Source organism: Sinocyclocheilus anshuiensis, unplaced genomic scaffold (genome assembly GCF_001515605.1).
Source record: "Sinocyclocheilus anshuiensis isolate Anshui unplaced genomic scaffold, SAMN03320099.WGS_v1.1 scaffold132, whole genome shotgun sequence".
NCBI lineage: Eukaryota > Metazoa > Chordata > Actinopteri > Cypriniformes > Cyprinidae > Sinocyclocheilus > Sinocyclocheilus anshuiensis.
In genome coordinates this window covers 451,602-472,864 of record NW_015555730.1, presented here as the reverse complement: position 1 = coordinate 472,864, position 21,263 = coordinate 451,602, and the positions used below count along the sequence as shown (strand labels likewise).

The window sequence follows — 21,263 nt, the reverse complement described above, 5'->3', positions numbered from 1 at the left end:
ATGCACCAAGGGTCTGAGAGTAACGCAATTTCAATTCTCTGTGTGTATGTGCTGTACATGTGGAAGAATTGACAATAAAGCAGACTTGACTTGACTTGACTTGACTTTAAGAGACTTGCTGCCAGCTACAGCTGGTTTTAGTGTCATATTTATTAATCAATGACAGGCCTAAATCAGCCAAGGTACCACCATAAAAACACACTAAGCAAAATGGTGTTTAATTATCATTATCGAAAAAAATCCCAAAAAGTATAGAGATATAATTTTTGACAATATCGCACATCCCTAGCAGTAATGTACATCTTGTTACATCTATCAATCCTTATCCCTGTTCCCAGGTGGTTGGTAAAAACGGTACATGCTTTTGTGTCAGTGAGACAAAGCGTGAGGCCTGGAAGGCATGTGGAACACGGCATAAATTTAGCATGCGTGTCTGGCTTTCCTGTGCTCCCGTGACCTCAAGGTGAGAGGTGATTCACAATCATGCTTCACAGGACATCCGGAAAATTCTACCCGTCCTTTCCCATTTGCCCGCCTATACCGCTGCTAAGGAACTTTGATGTGGTTCAGCTGCTGAGGGACGTGGCTCGCGTAGACCAGCTCGCAAACTGGCATGTCTTCACAGGCACAGATGCCCACACAAACACACACTCATGTGATCCAGAGAGGCTTGGCAGGGCAGGCCTTAATTATAAAGAGCTTTCTCACAGTACAGTCGCCATTTAGAGGCCTCAAAATATCGCTTATCACACAGGACCGATGAGCGATATGCAGTCACACTGCAGCCCTAGGGACGGGACGTTTAACACTAGCAGGTGTGAGTCCTTTAAAGTAAACAAGCCGGACCGGCGAGGCCTCTAGGAGGCTGGCTTTACAGAAAAGCCTTTGAAGCATGAATGACGCGCCACAAACGCTTCCTCCACTTCCCTCCAGTCCGCCCTATTGATTTCCCTGGCAAACACACCTCAGAAAGCTTTTGGGAGCAGATGGAGGGCCGCTGATGTAATGCAGGTTGGGTAAACAGCCGTGGCCTACTTTGGGAATCCAGAATTAGGTAGCAGGGTCACTTGCTCAAACCCACAGATCTCGGTACAGACGGTAAGGGTGGAAGTTGGAAGGGTGCGGAACAGCACGTATGCCTGTCCCAGAAGCACAGAGTTAACTCCCTTGTAGGGGTGGGCGATATCTTATCGTTTGCGATATACTGGTAAAAATTCTCACCACGATAAGAATTAGTCGTCCCGCGAATTTTGTCTCTTAGTGGATGCATAAGATTCACTGAATTATCGTCATTGATATCATTATCGCAAAAAATACCAGAAATTATTGTGATATATTTTTAAGCCCATATCGCCCATCCCTACTCCCTTGTTGCAGGTGCTCGCACAAATACACAAGGCAAACAACACTGCTGATTGTTCCCACTGGGTTTTTTTGCTTCAACAAAGTTTCTCAGCAACTTGTGCGCCACATGACTGACATTGCATGAGCTCACCATGAAGCTGCAGACGTTTTAGATGGCATTCGACGCCAATGCAAGCAACTGACGTCTAATGCGTCGTACAAGTTGCAGTCGTCTTTTGCACATGTCTTCTAACAGATTTAGCAAATTATCGGGTTTGGAAAATGGCTGCGGGACTGCAGAGGTGCGTCTTAACAGCCAGCGTGTCCTTCATATCCACACAAGGCAGTGAAGATGGGACTTATGCAGCAGTTCGCCTTGGGTTTCTCTTTTCTTTTCAGGCTTGCTGTGAGAAAGTCAAGAGGAAAAGTATAAAAGAAAGGTTGGGTGTGGGGGAAGGTGGGCGGGGACCAATCGGAGGCCACACGGAGAGACCAGGCTCTGCAGCTACCATAGCAACAGTGAAACGGTGACGTTGGTAATAAGAAACACATGTGGCTGCTTGGAAGAGAACGTTCTCTATAATGACTATAGTGTGTGTGTGAGTGTGTGAGAGAGAGAGAGTGTATATGGGGGTCAAGGGGGTCTGCGGGGAGCGGTTTCACTTTTCGCTTTTAACGCAGAACACTTTCAATAACTGCCGAAGTGCACCAGAAGCTCTTACCTCGCCATCATTTTCACCATCTGGCCCTTTAAATGTCAGATTGACATGATTTATTTATACAGCTTGTTGAAATATTTGATTCTGATTGGGTGATGGTGGCATTCTGGGGTCAAATATTTTTGTATAATGACCACTAAAATTTGTTTTCCCAGGTAATTTATTTTCTGAATAGCAGTCCTAGTTTCATGTCATTCATATCACTCAGCATGTTTGCTAAAATAATTTCATACTGAATTCATATTTTATGTTTACTTATAGTTTATCTGGTAAGTAGCAATGCACACTGCAAAAATGCCTTCGTAATGAATTTTTATTTTTTTTTAATTTTTTAAAATATCTAAAAATTCTCAAAATTTGTGTTTTTTCTCAGCTTCGATGATATGTAACACTGCATGTTGTCATAAGAGATTTAGTCAGATTTTCGTGCTCTTTTAATCACGTAAATTGTGCATTTATATTCCATCTCCGTTATCATGACACACAATAAAAACAGCTCTGATCACTGCGTCCACCAGTTGTTGACGTTTGTAAATGCCGCAGATAAAGATGTCGCTGTCGGCCGCTTCAGAGCTCATGCTGCCGGTGCAAATGCAACCAGAAAACAGCCTGAGGGGGAAATTGGTTCTCTAGGAACCCCCATGCTGGCTAGTTCCTAGAACTGAGTTCTTAGAACTACGTGATACGAAATCGACTTCCATAGTATGGAAAAAATACTATGTAAGTCAATGGCTACCGTCAACTATTTGGTTACCAACATTCTTCAAAATCATGTGTTCAACAGAAGAAATAACCAGTTTGGAATGGCTTGAGGGTAAGTAAATGATGACCAAATTGTAATTTGTGGGTGAACTATACCTTTAATTTCTTACACATTGTTTTTTCTCAAGTAAATTTATCTTGTTTTAACGACTTTTAGATATCATAACTGGACAATTAAACAAAAATACTTGTTAGGAATACTTTTGTAGTCTATTAAGCGAGATGATGTTACAGTTAGATGGTCAATATTGTAAAATAAACCCCTTCAGGGTGACATAAGACCCCTCCACTTCATGTCAGGGTCCTGATCATGTCCTCTTTTGGAATTTTTTTCTGACAATTCATCAAGAAGATGTGCACTCACCACGACTGTGATCCCATCTTTCTCCAGTGGAGATTTGTCGTATGTTATTTCACAAACTCTGACCACCGTCGTGACACCATACTTCTTAAGATCCTAAAGCATGATGGGAAAGAAAAAAAATGAATTCAGGAAAAAAAAAACAAGGCAGTAGGGCTGTGCAATTAATCGCATTCGATTGTCATGTGCATCTCGTCAGTAAAGCCGGTTCCGTGATTGGTAGTAAATCGCCATCACCTGCTTTCAGATGGAGCGGCATTTACTACACAGAGCCGTAGTTCACGGACAATTAGGCAATATCGCGTTCATAATCGCAGATGAATCGCATTCGATTATGAACGCGATATTGCCTAGCTTGTCAGTGAACTACGGCTCTGTGTAGTAAATGCCGCTCCATCTGAAAGCAGGTGATGGCGATTTACTACCAATCACGGAACCGGCTTTACTGACGAGATGCGCTTGACAATCACATGCGATTAATTGCACAGCCCTACAAGGTAGACAATCACCATTTGTTCTGACATTTTTCCACATTAAAATACAAACAATCATTTTAATGGGGGGAAAAGTAAGGTAAGCTGCCCATGAACACGCTCCGTCTCTCATCCCTGCCATGTGACGGAGCACTGGGATGGGTTTCCATGGAAACGGAGGCTTTGTGGATGTGCCGTTATCATTAGAGCCTCTATGGTTCATGCACACTTTCCCAGCAAGATAAGAATGAGTGGGCCATGTGACAGCGCAGTTGTCTTAAGATAGACCATGTGAGCCAGGACGGGACGTGCTGCTAAAAGAGTGTGCGTTCAAGCGAGAAGGTGGGAGAAAACAGACGGTGTAAAGTGTCGGGGGTAGACGGTATACAAATTCTCACCTCTATGAAGCTGCTCAGAGTGGAGTTCGTTGGGTTGTGTGTGATTAAGAACCTCATGTTCTTGTAGCACACCTCCACAGGAGCCGGCCGGTTCATCCGAGCCATTGTGCTTCCTCCAAACTGTTAACAAGCAAATTCACTTTGCGGATGCTCTTTGCGATTTTGTTTGGTCTCTGATCTTTCTTCGTGAATAAGACTCCTCGATGTTCAAAGTCCCCAATATCTTGTATCCTCTCTCTAATGGCTTACTGTAGCCAGAGAGGTAAGATCACCCCATTAGATTTGTGAGGAGTTTCGGGTGGCAGGACCACAGACGGCAGAGGAAAGAGAGTCTCAGTGCATCCAGAGAATCCAGAGGTCGTTTTTTTTTTCCCCGAGTTTAGACGTGTAGATGTTGAGCGTGGCAGTAGTCTCCAGTCCTCTGCAAGAACGCCATGGACAAAGCCACTACCGAAGGACAGAGCTGTTGGAAAGAGAATCAGAAAAAAAAAGATAAATGAGTTTTCTTCTCTAAAATTAACTGACACGCAGAAGAAGCAGGGCAGTCCGCTGAAGACAAACATGACGCACGCATGACAGCGTGGCTCACGTTAACTGTGAGTGTGTGACCGCAGATTACATACAGTGTCCCCGAACCCACCCACACACATGCACTCAAAACACTGCACAACAAAGAGCCTGAGAGGGACATGAGGCTCCACAATAAGCAGAAAACTAGAGTATGTTTCCGAACTTTTTTGCACTTTTGCATTTTTTTATGCATTTCAGTTTTATAGTGCTTTTATGAACCTTTTAATTTTCTTTTACAAATTTAAACATCACTTACCATTTTTTTTAAAGTTAGCAAAATTTGGTTATAAGGAATCATTCAAATAACTTTAAGCAGTAAAAGTTCAACAAATGACACTTGCAAAAATCACACGTGATTCCAGCATTTCTGATCAAAAAGTCTGTTACTTACCCGCACTATGTCCCCAAGTAATATATTTAGCGTTATGGATTACAATCCATTCTGGCTCTGGCACAGGTGAACGCTGAGAGATTCAGATGTATGAATGCTGCTCTCATGCGCTCTAGAGTTTTACTGAGCACTCCCCGCTGATCTGCGACTGTAGGGACCTACACAAGCGTCTTCAGCAGTTAAAGGTGCAGAGACTCACTGAGTGTTGACAGAAGTACTGCTAGCGTCACCATGCCACTAACTGTAAACGATGCTTCTATAAAAGCACTGCAAGAGTCGTTGAGTGGCTTACTGATTATAGTTTGGAATAAAATATAAACTGCATACTACTCAGTGTATAATTTATACCACACACTACTTTTAAGTAAAATTACAGTATGTGACGCTTGTCACTAGACATGTGTTGGTTTGGTGTAATATGGTTTGTTGAGGTAATGAATATGCATGGTATTGTTAACGCACATTTGTTTCTTTTCTATCAACCGGTTAAAATTTATAACACTTCGTAAAAGACTTTGATGTAAACAACCCCAATATGGACAAGAAGCATGGTGGAGGGAGGAATGCTGCTAATACTTTATCGTCCTTTAAAAGCATAAAGTTGTAGGTTCTGAAGTAAAATATATTGGGCTCCAAAAAACTTTAAGAGGGGCTGTATATCGAAGACAGTTTTGATCTGTTCACATAGGGCTGGGCGACAAAAAAATTATAATTATATCTCGTATTTTTAGGCTGAATGGCAATATATGGTACATACATTTCTCAATATTTTCTATGATTTTCTATTTGGATAAAAATCCACATTTTTTTTAAACATTTGATTTAAAAAAAAAAAGTCATTTCATATTCTGCCCAATGTTGTCCTAAAAACGTGTATATTGGAGGCTACGAAAATAAATATAGTGAATGCAACCACATAGGCTATATAATATTGTGGCAAAAAAAATCATGTTCTAACATAACATTATAATCTAAAAACAAAACAACATGCTTTTTAAAGCAGACGTTACCATCATTAAAAATGGAAATTAATAATAACAAAAGCACAGACCAAATGTTAACTGGTAAGAACACACACTCACTTACCTGAGCATAGTAATTATACTAGCCTATATTTGATTTACCCCATTACAATGGTCCCTAGTTTATAGTTACTGCTATCATAAAAAAATACTTACCTGTAGGTTTAAAATTCAACACACTATGCCCAACAACAAATATTTTAGCAAAATGTATATTTTAATTGCGTTACGTTGGTTTCATTCACTAAAGTCTGTGAAGATAAGTGGAGATTTGCTTGACAGGAAAATGGAAATATCTGCATGACTTTCTAACATTTACAGATGAAATTTAAGTTTTATGCACTGAGGAAAACAATGCTCAAATGCATTAAACCTCACAAGTAGCTGTCAGAGCACCTGACACGGCAAGCCACATTAAACTATATGCATTAACTATATCTTGTGAGCTATTTTGAAGCCCTTCATATAAAGCATGTCTCTTATTTAGGACAATTTGGATTATGCACACTATGCACACACGCTCGCAACATCAAACTACTGTATATCGATACATCGGTATTTCCTGTTCATATATAGTCTATATATATTCATATATATTATATATGTTCATTTGCAAAAACCGATAAACGCCACTTAAAAAAAAAAAAAAGAGCTGATTGCCGTGCATTATTCTCCACATATAGCACGATCATTATGAACCCTAAACACGTTTTGTCAAAAAAGTCGGTTTTGTTCACTTTCAAGGCATCGCGAGTTCACGTTTTACTGCAGAAGCCGACAAGCGCCCTTGTTGTTTTTTAACAGAAGCCGATAAGTCCATTTTAGTGAATCAGCGTGCTGTATTCAGGTCAGGTGACAAGACTACTTCCACTTTGAAAGGACGCGCTAGCTGAGAGGAGTTTCATCAAAGCTGACTAAAAGTGATCGAGGATGGATAATTTCAACGACCTTAATGAACCTGTGATATCTTCTTCAGGGCGAAAAATGAAAATAAAAGCTGAAACGTTTTCACGGAACCTTGCAAAAGCAGCGCGTTACAATGGTGAGGGAAAAGCTCCATGTATTGCGTGTAATCACATCCATACAGTTTATGATCACAACAACAACAACGTTTGTCAGGCATCTACATTGTCATCTGAGGAGATTACAGAGATTAAACGAGTGTTATTTTAAACTCTAAAACATGAAATGTGGAGTTATCTGCCTTTGCCAAAAAAAACGACTGTTGGGAGTTATCTGCTTTTGCTATAAAACAAACTTTTAATATGTAAAAAAAAACATACTTTCAATGAACTTTAATTTTGTAAATTACCTGTATTTAAGTTATTATTTCTTAATCAAAACAACCCAACTGCAGTTTGATTGATATTACTTGGAATGCACAATAAAAAAAAACGTGACTTCTGAAAAAAAACAAAAAAAAAAAGTTTTTTGCAAATTAACTCTTCATATGCATATATTGTAAAAACTCAATATACCACCCAGTCTGATGTTCACAATAGCACTTGGTCAGATTTTCCATGTTTTCCAAAGTGGAAAAACAGCACTGCATAACACTTCATGGAGGAAAAAATAAGTCTTTACATGTTTCCAAACAGTCATTCAACACCAAATACCTAAATACATAATGTTTATTTTCAAATATTTGTTAACACTTCTACTACATTTAATCTGGACTAACGCACGCTAGTCTAGAAAAGGATATCTAGATAATGGTTGAAGATGTTCTGATTATTTATACTGTTCTTTATAGTTGTGTTGTTTTGCATATTAATATATCTGAAACATTTGTTTACATTTTTACAGTGTATTTTTTAATTGAAATGTAAAAAAAAAAAAAAAAGTAATTAAACTTGTCAATAGGAGGAAAATACTTGAGTTTATCTTTTCAACCTTTTTTGTAATGTAATTCAATATTGTGATAAAACATCATATGAAAATTTGACTGTCACATGCCTACTTCTTGACACTTAAGACGACAACACTGAGTCCACACACTTTCCTCCAGTGTTTTTGTGTTGATTTTGGCAGTGTTAAGCATTTTTTAACAAGTACTTACTATTTATTCAAATCTACATTGTCAAAATCATATTATAAATAGCACTGTACATGTAATGTAAATAATGAATTATTGTAAAAGATGGTCATTTGAGTTCTGTGCTCCTGCAGCACTGAGTAAAAATCAGGCACATAAAGACTTCATTTGGGAAGTTGTATTAGGCCTTTAACTGCAATACTAATCCGCCATTTATGGCTGGTAACTAATTAAAACTTTAATACTGAAGCTTAACCTAATTTCCGTTTCTTCTCTTCAAAATAAACAAACATTTTCTAAATGCAATCCACACTTCCAAAATTTGCTCAATGCTCATACACAAACAAATAATTTCATTCACTTTGTGGTGCAATAGAAAGAATAAAACAATAACAACCAAACAACAATGACCTATTTAAACTAGTTAATATAAGCCTACTTTGAACAACTTCACTGAGGAACAAAATCAAGGCTGTGAGGGTCAATATACACTGGATTTTTCACTATATGTTTTCTGCAATGTCTGAAAAACAGGGGCACAACAGCTTGTCACTGGGACAGTACCATCAATGAGACACCTATACCTTCTTTACCCCTAAAGCGTGCATATTAGTACCTCAGAGTAGTATTATGTACCCTTGAGCTACATCAGTGTGGAGCAATGAGCTGTTGAACAAAGAGCAGCATGTAAAACAAACAGTGAGAAGAATGCTTCTGACAGGTCCACCGTGGGTCCGGCCCCGAGGTGCTGTACTCGTTTACTTCATGCCGAGTAAGGTTAATTGGGTGATTCTGTGCTATATCAACAGCACACAAGGGTCACACAGATTCAGTGATACACATAGAGAGACTTGTGAAGATCTGCTAAACCCACAGCATTAGCATGAACTTCAGCGCTGAGGGTAACCATGACAGTGTTGCGCTTGTCTTCAAGGTCAATTACCAGCTCTTGTCCCATAAGACTGCAAATACTGGTTAAATATTTGTGCTGACAATTGTAAGTGCTGCTGTGGGCATCTGGGACCTATGTGTGGCGGCACTAACAAATAATCCACAGCAAAACAGGGAAGGGAAAGTAAGGGGAAAGAAATTGGTCAAAGATGAAGAGGCAATATGGGTTGGAAATAGTAGTAAGCCCCCTAAGAAATAAACAACACACAACAACTACTTAGATATTAATTTCTACACATAAACAGGCGCTATGATTCTCCGTGTCACACAAACTGGCCCATCAGAAGCATTTTGGAGCAGGTTGAGTTGCTATATTCAGCCACCAAGTGTCTGGACTGTGCCAAAATATGGCTTCTTCTGAATGTCAGGTTGTAGACATGTGAACTTCCTGAAGGATATAGGTGTACTTGACAACTTGAGAAACATAAGTCTACTTGAGTGAGCATGAAAATAATACATATTTTAAAATTGACCAGTTGGTTTTACACAAGTCCTGCTTAATTAGGCTGGGTCACGTCCTCCAGACAAGATCTGATGTGTTTTTAGCAATGCATGGACACTAAGCAAATCAACAGCATAACTGAGAAATATTATAAACTTCATAGCTAAATAATAGTAATGCACCGAAATTTTGACAGCCAAAAATATTAGATCGAAGCAGCAGCAACCACAACAACAAAAATACATGAATTTGATTTCGGAAGAAATAATTTTGAAGTGGCCTACTGACCGAACCAGTAACTTTTAATTAAAAGTTTTATTAAGAGTTTCTACTGTGTCCACATCTATTTTGTGCACACAAATTGGACAAGCTAGAACAGGTAAACATCAGGTCAGCAGTGCCAATGCACATTGCAAAAAAAGTAGCGATATGTCAAATTTGGCTAAAATATCGAGAGGTGGCTTGTTGCTGAAGAACTTTACTATGACGGGTTTAATTTCCCCCGAGAACACGACACCCTGAACAGTATAACGAGATCAAGTGACAAATTTATTCCCTGTTTGAGGGGGAAAAAAATCATAATAAATTATTTTTTTTCCTATGGTGGGAAGTTCCTGAGAAAGTTTGTATTTACGACTATTTACGATTTATGAGATTGCAATTACAATGTTGGGTACGTCTGATATGTTTGAAGGAAGATGGAGATGTAGCCTACCTTTTCTTCAAAACAAAGGTAAACAACATTTTTAAACTCTACATTTATAAAATGATAAATAATGTGCAGTTTTTTTTGCTTTTTGAAGTTTTTATTAAATTCATGAAGGTACTGTAAACTAAATTGTTATATATTCTATCGTAATTGTAAAGTTTCTACATTGTAGAATACATTGTATTCTGTACATGCAAATTAGTTTTACATTAGAGGAAAAAATAACAATCATTTAATTAATTTTAATACATTTACTGTTAACACAGATGCTGCAACAATTGCGTCACCAATATTTTCTCAGTGGCACAACACTAACTCAATAACTCTGGGCTTAAAGAAAGTTCAGATATTCCCACTCATAATTATGACTTTGAGATGGTGTTCATGTGTGTTCAGCTCATAAATACAATCTTTCCGACATGACATGAATGCAATTTAGAGGGCACATTAGCGAGACATTAACAACAAGAACAATCTATTTTAAAAGTTTGGGTTTTAGCCAACAATTTGTTCCTCCAAATTGGACGAAACATGGATAGTTCACCTAAAAATGAAAATACTGTTATTACAAACATTCATCCTCCAGTCATAATTTGTTCTTGAGTGTTTCGTAACCGATCAAGATGTTTAAAGATATGAAAGCTGTGGTGGGGTTGAAGACTTTCAGTCAATAACAACTTAAATCCCAGTTCCTCATTCAAGCCTTCATATGGTTTTCCTGGAAGACTTGGGAAATAACATGCAAGCCATGAAAACCACTTCCACGGTGCCTTTCTGGAACAACAGAAGAACAGTGTCCCTGTAAAAGCACCACTTAAGTGACACTAGAAATGTGTCAAAGAGACAAGCCTGAGGTCTGATTCTGTAGACATGCAATCCAGGCTAATAGTCTCTCACAAACAGCTCCGAGTGATGATGTGACTGGCCCATGTGCTGCGTGTCACCTGCATGCTATAAATACACCCGGCAGCTGTTTTCTGATGCATTTAGCCCTGACTGGACTGGGCCACTGGATATGAGATAACAGCGGGTGGGGGTTTGTTTTCAACTCAGTTTAGCTTCGTGAACTTTGTTTGAGAGACCAACCACTATCCTGAGCGATGGAAAATCTGTAATTAATTATGGATTCATTGGGCTGTTGATCTGGAAAAAACGGCATCATAAAGTTGTTGTGGTGGAAAGTACAAGATGAAGTTAACCAGGAAATATGAGATCAGAACAGAAATGCACAAGCTAACTTATTGAAGAATCTTTTTTTTTTTACTTATTGAAGAGTCCATGACTGTTTATTTGAGCATTAGTTTTTGCTGTGCTATTGAAATTGGTTTCAAGAATTGCAAAGTTTCAGTGGTATTGGTGTCAGCTACTGAAACGGGGTGGTGACTATAGGGCCCTTTGGCTTCCACAATGCAGAAAACGCAAATAGCATCAAGTCTTTGAAGTATAACATAGAATGCCATGGAAGTTTAGGTGGATAAATCAAAAGTAGGGCTGATCAAATCGTGATATGGCCTAATGGCAGTTACTGAAATACAAAGTCTGCATGTTGTCTTTGTGTGAACGAGCGGCACAGTTTCATCTACTAAACACTCGTGATACTTGTGTTTTCAGCGTCTGCCATGAACCTCATATTGAGCTGATCTAAAAGTCATTTCACAAGCATTTCACCATTTAATTGAATTTAATTTGGTTAGGAAAGGAAAGGAAAGGAAAAGAAAGGAAAGGAAAGGAAAGGAAAGGAAAGGAAAGGAAAGGAAAGGAAAGGAAAGGAAAGGAAAGGAAAGGAAAGGAAAGGAAAGGAAAGGAAAGGAAAGGAAAGGAAAGGAAAGGAAAGGAAAGGAAAGGAAAGGAAAGGAAAGGAAAGGAAAGGAAAGGAAAGGAAAGGAAAGGAAAGGAAAGGAAAGGAAAGGAAAGGAAATTGTGCAGTTGGGGGTTTGGTGAGGGTCTCACCTCAGTCGTGGTATTGAGGGTGGAAGAGAGCGCTGGTTATTCACTCCCCCCACCGACAATCCCTGCTGGTACTGAGACTCGAACCCACGACCTTTGGATTACAAGTCCGACAAATACAAAATACATAAATATAATACTATTGTACAAAGTAGGGCTGGGTGATTTTTTTTATTTTATAAATTAATTCAAATGTAATGTTTTGCCATGATTAAATTTTTTTTTAAATCAAGGAATCACAATTTTGAATAAAAGTATTAGGCAACGTTACAATTAGACACCTGCAATATGCTAACGATAACCTATAAAATAGGCTATCTAAAAATTGTGATTTTAGTTAGTTTGAATATTAATTGACTTAGAATTTGTAGGCATTTTTTTATTTAATTTTTAATTTTATTTCTGAACATATAGGATATGTCTAAGACAAGTTTCTACAACATGTGCCTTCATACTGTATTTCATGCATGTATTCTGCAAATATATTTAACAAGATCATTTGTTTTACATTTACACAATGTTGACCACTTAATGTGGGCTGCACTCGGAAGAGAACTTATTAAAACAGTATTTTAGGGAATAATCACACAATTTTTCATTTAAAAAATAAATTTCTGTTGTGCAGAACACTGTTTGTCAAAAAATGAAAGGGATCAATTTCATTTGATTACAATTTGATTCATTAAATTGTTGAAGGTTTATGCATTCATTTATTTGCAACCATTTTTGATAATAAATTTGTATTAATTGAAAACACAGAATCCAGAAAAAATGAAAACCGAATTTCCGAATAAAATAAAACACTATTATTGTTTACGTTTTTATAAATTGTTAGTTTAATTAACTCAATTAATTAAGCATAATTTTTTTATTATTAACATGTAATTAAACCATTAAAACTGAATCCAGAAAAATTTAAACTAAATGGATTTCCTAATGGACTGCCATTGTATCCTTCACACTACTGTATAGATATCAGCTGACCACTAATGTACAGCACTGTGGACTTTACTGAAACCATGAAGTCATCTCATATCCATGGAGCTCCATGGTGGCATAACTTCATAAGCCCCATCCATGGTGATAAACAAATTATATTTGGAGGGAATATTGTGTACTTGTGCCGCAGCAGCTGATGGGCCCTCAGGGACAAATCTGCACCTCTATGTCTACGTACACAGCTATGTGCTTCCCACAGGGATAGTGCAGTTGGTCAATAATCTCAGACGCATGGATCACCATGGCAGGAATTTGCCCAGCTACGTGCGAGTCGTCATGACTGTGGTGCCATGAAAGCAGGAGGCCCCTTCACTTAGAGCCATTATACAGTGATACCCCGCCTGCATTAGTCTCAGGAATATTGGTTTGCATTTCATCAAGTTGGCTTCAAAATCACACTCCTCAGTCTGACTGAACTGGCCTTTCACCTATAAAACCAACCTGCACATTGGCAGGGCTGTTCATTTAACAGACATAACATGATGTGCCATTTATTTTCATTATGAACATTTGAGCTCTCCTGGCTCAATTCAATAGAATTCTATGAGGAAAGACATTTGATTGTTGATGACAATGATGACAAAAACTATTCAACAACAAAATTACCACTGGTTTGTGACGTATGTTCTATATAGTTTGAATGTGTTCTATGTTCTTTATAATATGAATGTGTGCAGTATGAATGAAATCCAGATGGACTGCATTAATGTTGTCAACTTCATGTGACTTATAGTTCAGTTGCGTCACTTCACATAGTACTCTTTTTGCATACTCCTACTAGGCTTATATAGTAAGGAATAAGGAGGTGGTTTATGCATGTAAACTCACCGACAAGTCTCTTTTTTGTGGCAATTGACAGCATGTCATGAGCCACATTTCCATTACAGATTTGCGCAAAACTTTTGTGATATTTTATAATTTGATAAAAAAACGTATTGATTGCATTTGCTGATTAATGTCATTAACCGATGTAATATGACTAAAACCTTTTTTTCTGTCATGGTGACAGAATTGGTAGGTTTACGTATATCGTAGCCACTGCACTAGCCATTATTTTTAATTGAAGGAGACGCAGGCATGTATCTTTAGCGAAGCAGCGCAGAGAGACACTGCATTTGACTAGAGTGGCCTCAATCAGCTCTGGTGGCCGTGTCGAAGCTAAATAAGGTGTTATCCAAGCATTAATGGTAAGGAAAGCACCTTATACTTGAGAGCGCCCACGTATGAGGTGTTTTTTGGAGGTTCTAGTACATTAAAGAATGATCATGTGACTTTTACGTATGCCAGGTGACCTGTAAATGTGAAAACAAAAACTGGTTACATTGCAGTTTTGCAATATATACCTTTTTTGAGTTGCCTGAAAAACCACCTCACGCGAGCGCAAAAACTTGTTTTGCGATATATGGGAGTTTTTGCGAAATTTATGTTTCCATTGGGTGTATTTTCAATTCGCAATTTCAATTTGTGCAATTTGAAGGGTAATGGAAATGAAGTCATAGATGAGGGTGGATCTTAATTTGTATTGAACACAGAACATCTAGTGATTCTAACGGAATCCTGATATTTCAGTTTAAAAAAAAAATCACATTATTATTTACTAGCAATCGCCAAGAAAGTAAAGAAGCACAAAGTACTTCAGAAGATCTGGAGTGGTATTAACCCGGAACCGTTTTTTTTTTCAGATATCACTTCTGGCATTTTCCTGCTGTAAGGAAATGGACTCCTTCAGATGTACCTCATGGGTCTCGTTGCTAACAGTCTTTAAACACAGCTGAACACATCGAGTAGGCCCACTTACAGGAAAACAGGAAGAGGCCAACAACCTCCAGGTGCCTTTGAGCAGAACAATATGTGTATGAGATGAGTGGTTTCCTTATGAAAAGATACGTTATTTAATCAATCAACAAGTTAAGAACTGCAGGTAACGTGCTGCAAACATCTGCTGTAAGCAAGCTGGGCCACTTAAAAAAAAAACGCTCTTCTTTTTGAATTAAGAAATTAGTGTTCATTTATATAACATTTTTATGTTTTAGTAATAGTTTTAATGAAAATGTTCTTTAAACGTACTCAGCATTTTGTCATGGCATATTCATTTAAGTCTATTTTATTTTGACTGAAATGTCATATAATTGTATTCAATGAAAACAACATTAGGAGATTAATCTCATATACAGACTAGGATGTGTTGAAGTGAGATAAATAAACCGCTAGCAAAGTGGTTCACTGGTTTTCAGCGCTTTCAGCTCAAGTAGATCAATATCCAACATACCCTTTTTAATTAAAATAGTTTAATTGTCGTCACAATGTGTCTTTTTCATCATGTCTCAATTACAATTAGTGCAACTCTTCATCAACAAAAATGTTAGTAAGTAATTTCACTGACGAAAAAACAAACGAAAATTTCTAGGGTTCTATGATTTTTATGATGTGTACAATGTGGGCTCAGAATGAAGATTCTTTCTTTTTTAAATATAAATTTGTATTATATATTAACATATAAAATGAAAATAGACTTTCACAAGAAGCTGGTCAATCTGGCCTTCCTGTAAACCCCTAAGAGACCACCAGCGGTCTGGTCTGGAGGTCTGTCTGAATGCAGGAATCCGAATTCTCACAGAACTCTAAAAGGTTAGGACTGCCCAAATTTGGCAGAGCAGAGAAGGGGATCACAACACAGGAAATCCCTCATCCTGTCTCGCAAGTATCAATGAAACACACACACTTCAGTGCGCAATGAACACTGGTCAGTGAGAGGACAGCATGACCCTGTGTCAACAAATTAGCACTCATACACCTGCATTATCATAGTCTGATTAACAAAGTAGTAGTAGCAGTTTAAGCAAGAGCAAATAAAGCCAGAACGCATTATCTAGTCAAAGTGGATATTTTGGATGCTGTTTTTTTTCATGGGACATTCCCTGTCTGCAGCTGTGAGTTTTCAAACAACACGCAAACCTCACGCTGATGTCAGAGGGTTTCCTGTCTGAGAAATGCAGCTGGACAGTCAAAAAATAACAATGAAAGGAAACACAAAGATGGGGGAGGCAAACCAGTGTTTGAAAAAATAAGGCAATTTTGAAACAATTACAAACAACATTAACATCATTTTGGCATAGCCCTACAAATTTTTACACAATATTCTGTTTCACTTAGAAATATGTAATATTATTATTTTAGTGACTATTTTAATGATGTCATTACCTTTCTGGTCCTTGAAAGTGTCAGTTGCGTTGCTGTTTATGCAGGGTCGAAAAGCTCTTGGATTTAATCAAAAATATCTTAATTTGTGTTCCGAAGATGAACGAAGGTCTTACGGGTTTGGAACGTAGTAGGGTGAGTAATTAATGACAGAAGTTTCATTTTTGGGTGAACTATCCCTTTAATGTAATCCTAACATGCAATCACATTTCCTAGTGGATATTGTTTTGTAATAATACACTCTTTAAATGTAATGCAGTGTGTGAGCTGGACTCTTCCAAAAGAATCTACCATGAAGGAGAGGGGAAGGGAGTCTTACAATTTTGACTGAATTACCTTACAATTAATTAAATAATTACCTTACAATTTTAACTGAATTTGACATTGACATTCAAGTATCTTTTTCTCCTCAAATTTATTTTAGTAGATATAAATGTATAATCACAAAGCAGATTAAACTGATTGTGGAACAGTTTATTGCCTGCTAGTCAAAAATCTTATGTTATTACATACCCTATAAATGCAATCTGTGTGAATGGCGCTTCGGCTCTTTGGATTAAGCAAAATTAATGCATAAATACATGATGCTGTTTTGTTCATAATTGTTTATGCAATTTACGAAATTATATTTGATTTTTATGAGTTAATTTAGACGTAATGCACGTTTTTTTATAGAGTTACTTCCTAGCGTTGACAATTTAATTGCGCTGCATTATTTTGTTCATTGCGCCCTCCTGTGGCCTCGGGAAACAAGCCAAAAGTTTCCTTAAGACCTATTTAATCTGCATATAAAACATTAGAAATTAGATATTTGTTTGATTGTTAAAACAAAAAATATTTGTTGTTTAACCATTACAGTGGTTAAATAAAAAAAATTATATTGCTCTGTTTTAAAAAAGGTTATAAAAAATGTCAATAATTATCGATACCGAACGATATGAAACACTATATCGTTGGTACATTTTTTTAGCTGTATCACCCAGCCCTAGTCCATATACTAAAATGTTACCAAAAAAAATCTACTTAATCTATTTAATACCAATCTTATCATGTCTGTAGCACAAATAGCACAATATCAATCACTACTAATGACTGTTTCTAAACAGGTTTCCCAAACACAATGCACATTAAACCAGAGATGCAAACAGGTAAGGAGGAAAAAACGTGAGAACATTGCATGGATTGGGGGCATGCCCCACACAGAAATTATTTTAAAGATATTTGCTTTACACGCGTTCATTTGTAGTTACTTTAAGGTATTTTTTTAAATATTTGTATTACCTTGTATATCCAAAACTGTAATTTTTCACAAAAAAAAATAAAAAATACATCTTGTTGCAACAAACCTATTTTTATCTCAAAAAAGTGAGTTGTCACTGAAAGGTGAGGAGCTGTGATAGAAGAAAGCAGCATACAAAATTTTACACACTTAGACTTTAAGCATGGGCCTCATATTTTACATTTTATATCTACATTTTTTTAAATTTTAAACTTATAGCATGATTTGTGAATAATTTCCTGACTGAACACCAGAAGTGTTGCCTGTTTAAACAGCCTGACATGGGGGCGAATGAGTTTTCCCTCTTTTCCCACCCTGTCTCCTCATGATTAAATCCCAGGCTTGCGTCACAGCAGGCTCGGGCAGCCACCCATGGCCCTCCACTGGATTAATTAAAAGCATTTCTATTATAACTACTTCATGGGATGAGAACAATAAGCCACTGTAAAAGAGCAATACGACATTGGGAGGTAGATCTGTCCATACAGAGTGATTGCTTTCACTGGTGTTTCAAGTTAATGGATGTAAGACAATCAAAACCACTGGTTACGTTCACTGCTGTGTAACTTCCTGTGGAGATCACAGGCTTTTCAAATAATGTGTGATTATATATCACGAACTAAAGGTGATTTTAGTTGGCAAATAGCATTCTATACTTAATGCATTTTACACTTTTGGTTAGTTTTTACTTGACTTTTGTAGCCGGACTATCTGACTTATATGTTTGTTTGTTTTTTTCCATTTCAGACCACTCTTTCCATTTTTATGTGCAATTTGTATGAAGAAGTCTGTGGACAGCTCATGAACACAAAGTATGATCCAGAAACTAGAACAGCAGGTTTAATTTTTGATTTTGATTTGTTGAGATACAAGCTCGCTGATGTTTTAAAACCTCTATACATCCTCTTTCACATCTGCCCTTGATTCAGACTGTATTTCCAGGGCATATTTCTTTCTTCCATTAACACTGAAAATCAAATATGAATGATTATAGGACACAAGAGAGTCCTAGTGCATTGATATCCTGGCCACTAATGGTAAATACACTGGAGTTCAGAATGATTCATCTTTACATGAACTATTAATTAACGCTCCAGCTCATTACCCTAACAAGCCTGAACCAGATGGGCCTCTCGAGGACTTCTGTACGGTGACGTATTTGATGTGAGAGTCAGGGGCTGTCATGAGAGCCGTCATCTTGGTTACTGAATCAAATGTATGGAACAATGGATTCATGAAGGTGAAGAGTCAGTCTGAAGCTCTGCAAATCCAGATTAAGCTTTGTTATCTGATATGTGGAGAGTGTTGGCTAAATACTTCACTTACTGCACCTCAGTCCACAACTAATGTGCTGAACATAATTAAAAGCAGATGCACAAGATGGAAACCACCAGTGTTTCCTGAGGTGCTCTTAAGGAAAGACACAGTGCTTGAATCTGCAACATCATGGCCAAAGATGATATCATCAACTGAATCGGTCAGACAAATTCACTTCCTGACTGAATCATCTCAGATTAGACACACGCTCACTAAACCTAGACCACTAGTGAGCTGGCAACAGGTTTGCAACTTCTATTAAGGAAAAATTATCTGCGTTAACTTGTTAAAACCTTGTGCTGTGCAAAAACTCCTTTACCTAATTTGGTGTTCAAAAATGATACATTTTAAAAATCACTTGTAAAATTATGCTGTATTATCACCAAATCTTGGATTCAGACTTTGACAACTTGTTTCCTTTCATTTACTACGCATTTCTTTTTGGAACTGATTGACTATTAGTTGCGTTTACATTACCCATCAAATTGCACAAATTGAAACTGCAAATTGAAAATACTCCTAATGGAAACGTCAATTTTTCAAAAACTCATATATCGCAAAAACCTTTTTACGCTCACATGAGGTGGCTTTTCAGGCAATTCGAAAAAGGAATATTTCACAAAACTTTCTCGCATTTACAGGTCACCTGGTGTAGTAAAACTCTCATGATCATTCTTTAACGTACTAACCTCCAAGAAACACCTCCTACATGGCCACTCTCAAGTATAAGGTGCTTTCCTTGCCATTAATGCTCGGATAACCCCTTATTTACACTGCACACGTCTGCAGCGCATTACGGCTCCGACACAGCCACCGGAGCAGATCACTCCCAATCTAGTAAATGCTTGTTTTTTTTTTTTATACCAGTCGCGTCCGCGGCACATTTCAGAAGCGTCCCAGAAGTGTCGCTCTGCGCTGCTTCGCTAAAGACACACACCTACATGTCCTACGATTAAAAATAATGGCTAGTGCAGTGGCTGTGACATATGTAAACCTACCAAGTTCCGTCGCCATGCTTACAGCTCGTTCAGTTGTTGTGTATCCGTCCGCGGATTATCCTTATTAACATTATTGGCTAATCTTACTGGTTTAAATAATTGTTGTTTATGTTAATGGTTGTAAAAAATATTTTCAGCCTGCCAGTATGTCAGTGAATTTAAACTAATGCTTGCATTCAGAGTATAGGGGTGTGTGTGTGTGTTATTTGAAGGCCAAGTGCCTCTAATGTTGTGTTTTTGTAATGTTAAATAAAGGAGTTAATGTTTAAGTATTATTGTTATTTTTCCCTGTGGTATCGACTTGGTATCGAGTAGGGGTGGAACGGTTTGTGGAAAAAAAATCGAAATGTACGGTTCTCCACACACGGTTCGGCACACGCTAGGACCGCGGTTCAAATTAAATCTGACAACGCATCTGTAATATGGTTTGCTATAAATAACACGTAAAACAAACAGGGTGCGGCTGTTTCTGTTGATGGATGCACATTCTGGCTTTCCAATACATTACAACAACAGTGACGAAAAAAAAAAAACGTGGACAAACCATGCGATGAGAGGACAAAAAAATTTAAAATAAAAAACACGTGGACAAACCATTCACTCTTGTTCAATGCGAGTGCTGTATGCTGGAATATGAGCAGTCATTTATTCCGTCATCACCAGGGTGCTGAACAGCACACGTTGATATCTGTGTTTAAACTAAACTCATGTAAGCTTTGCCAGTTTAAACATTTAAGAGCCAGAGGACACGAGCTTGCGCGCGCAGCGAGAAGATTTGTGCGTGCGCTCATCCGAGGCAAGCAAACCCACGCCTCAGAACGCGTGCAAATATTAAGCTCTCTCTGAAGTATTGTGTTTAAATGGACAAATTCACACAATAATTATGTCAAAATGCCCGTCTTGGTAAGTATCCTATAGCAGACATAGCCGGCTGAACGTACTGTATCAGTGCACTGGATGAGTGCATTCTCTTAAAGTGACAGCACTTTCTTAATATTAATCAAACAGCAACAACAAAGAAATCACTGACTGCTCTTGATTGAATAGCTTTTGTTACTTTAATAAAGATTAATCTTTAATTTATACAGTCAAATATGCAATGCTGTTTTAAATTTCATTACGTTATTCAATTTCTGCACCTAAAAACTAATGTTAGACCTACTTAAAAAACCTGAAAATCACTGTTTATTTTATTTGTATCTTTACTCTATTGTATTTATTTGTGCTGTTGCTTGTAGTTAGATAGATTATTCTCATTTTCTTTATTTTTATTTGACAGTATAGTTTTTGCCTAAACATAGCACATACCAAAACTGTGACTCTAAAACCGTGATACGAACCGAACCGT

General features: G+C 37.6%; 1 protein-coding gene across 4 annotated transcripts in view; it reads right to left on the bottom strand.

The window, feature by feature from the left end:
* LOC107672850 (protein tyrosine phosphatase type IVA 3-like) overlaps positions 1-21,263 on the bottom strand; it is a 40,240-nt gene that overhangs the window by 13,062 nt on the left and 5,915 nt on the right. For 2 of the 4 annotated variants that reach the window (XM_016466223.1, XM_016466222.1), the window contains exons 2-3: positions 4,058-4,520; positions 3,190-3,282 (exon numbers count right to left, since the gene is read on the bottom strand). In XM_016466223.1, the coding sequence (XP_016321709.1) occupies positions 3,190-3,282; positions 4,058-4,162 (198 nt within the window). In that variant the 5' untranslated portion in view covers positions 4,163-4,520. Of the gene's footprint in view, positions 1-3,189; positions 3,283-4,057; positions 4,521-5,018; positions 5,176-12,127; positions 12,149-21,263 lie in introns of those variants that run through there. The other 2 variants (XM_016466225.1, XM_016466224.1) reach the window with 2 other exon arrangements.